General features: G+C 41.9%; 1 protein-coding gene across 1 annotated transcript in view; it reads right to left on the bottom strand.

Annotated features, from left to right (window-relative positions):
* Positions 1–1,498, bottom strand: part of LOC107086108 (A disintegrin and metalloproteinase with thrombospondin motifs 18-like) — a 43,068-nt gene extending 41,570 nt beyond the window's left edge. The window contains exons 1-2 of the mRNA XM_015376855.1: positions 1,250–1,498; positions 886–967 (exon numbers count right to left, since the gene is read on the bottom strand). Coding sequence (XP_015232341.1) covers positions 886–967; positions 1,250–1,351 — 184 coding nt within the window. The 5' untranslated portion in view covers positions 1,352–1,498. The remainder of the gene's footprint in view (positions 1–885; positions 968–1,249) is intronic.
* Positions 1,499–1,978: the final 480 nt, after the last annotated feature.

Consider the following 1,978-nt stretch of genomic DNA (forward strand, 5'->3'; position numbering starts at 1 on the left):
GATGTCCGCCATATTAGATAATACTTGTTCTATAAACCTGCAAAGCTGATAGACAAACCCAAAAATACTTGCAGCTGTACAGTGGTTTGACATGTTTATATATGAGGGGTGAGATATAAATGTAATATGCACTTTCTAGATTTTCAACTTTTTTTTACCTAAATCAAATAAAATCCAAATATATTAAACTTAAGTTTGTGATTCTGACTTGAATAAATCTACAAAGGCTCAAATGGTGTGAATTTCTCACATAAGAAACAAAATCTATGCAATCTGGGACTGGTGTACAGAACAGGATTAGGGCCACTGGAAAAAAAAATGAAAGAAAAAAAATTTAAGTGAATTTTAAATTTTATTTCAGTATATTCTGAGAAAAAAAAAGTCAGAATTATGACTTTTTCTTCTCAGAATTCTGACTTTAAAGAGAAAAAAAGTCAGAATTCTGAGATTAAAGTCCGACTTTAATCTCAAAATTCTGACTTTTTTCTCATATTATACTGAAATAAAATTCAAAATCAGTTAATTTTTTTTTTTCAATGGCCCCAATCCTCTTCCGTAGTGTTGGGACCACAGTATGGAAACCATCGCCATAGATTTTACAAAACAAAGCTGTTAGGAGGGAATCCTTGAATGGGGAGCAATAGCCACGTCTTAACAAGGGAATTGCAGAATTTTTACATCACAAGCAGCTGGGATTGCACCCTAACAGCCAATTAGTCTGTCTCCATTGTTTGTTTTTTTTCACCAAGACTTTTTCTACAGGAACCAGCACTCCAGCAAGCTGCACTCACCAGTGTAACCCAGTTCATTCACATTCTCTCTACTACCTTGGAGCAGTGCCAGCTGGAAAGCAACATCCATAGATGTCAGAAGACAAGCACTCACCATGATTTAATCCGTGGATATGGCTGGAAGAGTAGCTGGCCGTAACGGAGAGGGAGGCGTGTGTGCAACAAATGTGCAGAGTCTGCAAAGAGAAGAGAATGAGGGGAAAGAAGCATCAGTGGACAGGTAGCAACAGGTTGGGAGCAGAGCTGGAAGCTGGATGCCAAACAGTGGTGATGAATGCAGCTCCTCTGCTGCAACAGGAGTTACACTTCAGCTTAATTTGGCATCACTTTTCCACACATTGAATGACAATCACAGATAAACCGCCACTTTGCGGCTGACAAAGGCAATGTTTGCTTGTCTTTGTTCCAAGTTTACACGTCCTGGATATAAGAGTGAGGAATAGATCTTGCCGACATGCCTTGATGAGGTTCCAAGTCAGGAAGGTGGAGAGAAGTTTGAGGTGGCTGCAGCCGGCCAGCGGGATGGGTACAGTCCATATCAGCAGAGCAAGGAGGTCCATGGTGATGCATGCAGGCTGACAGGTTACCTCCGAGAAGAGCGTAAAAGCAGCAACCTGTGGCAGCGCATCATGCAGCGAACCGGCATGGTTTGCTGGTTGTGTTCCGCTCTGAGCGCTCAGGTGAAGCTCAGCAGTGCGCGTGTTTCAGGTGGGAGCGTGTGTTATGACGCGGAGCGCAGCGCGGAGGAGCAGGGCGGGTTATTGCGGGGCAGGAGGCGCAGACTGGGAGCCACACTCCGTCCGGCTCTGGGAGAGACGCTGTGCGGGATGGTTCATAAGTCAGCAGCAGGCAGCCAATCAGCTCGCAGCATCATCGGCCACGCGAAGATGAAAGAAAAGGAAAGAAAGAGATTCAAAGGCAGCTCGGAATTTTCATGTTCCAGCGCTCAATGAGAGGATTACCAGCATGAAAAATGTAAAATACATTTTAAATTTATAATGAGAGTTTTCTTTCCTCTAGTTATAAAACCACGACAAAAATTCGACATTAAACTAAATACTGAAAACTGGGGTCCAAAGACAAAAGAAAAACTTTTTTTTAACATAGATAGATAGATAGATAGATAGATAGATAGATAGATAGATAGATAGATAGATAGATAGATAGATAGATAGATAGATAGATAG

Source organism: Cyprinodon variegatus, unplaced genomic scaffold (genome assembly GCF_000732505.1).
Source record: "Cyprinodon variegatus isolate N-32 unplaced genomic scaffold, C_variegatus-1.0 Scaffold143, whole genome shotgun sequence".
In the NCBI taxonomy this organism is placed as follows: Eukaryota; Metazoa; Chordata; class Actinopteri; order Cyprinodontiformes; family Cyprinodontidae; genus Cyprinodon; species Cyprinodon variegatus.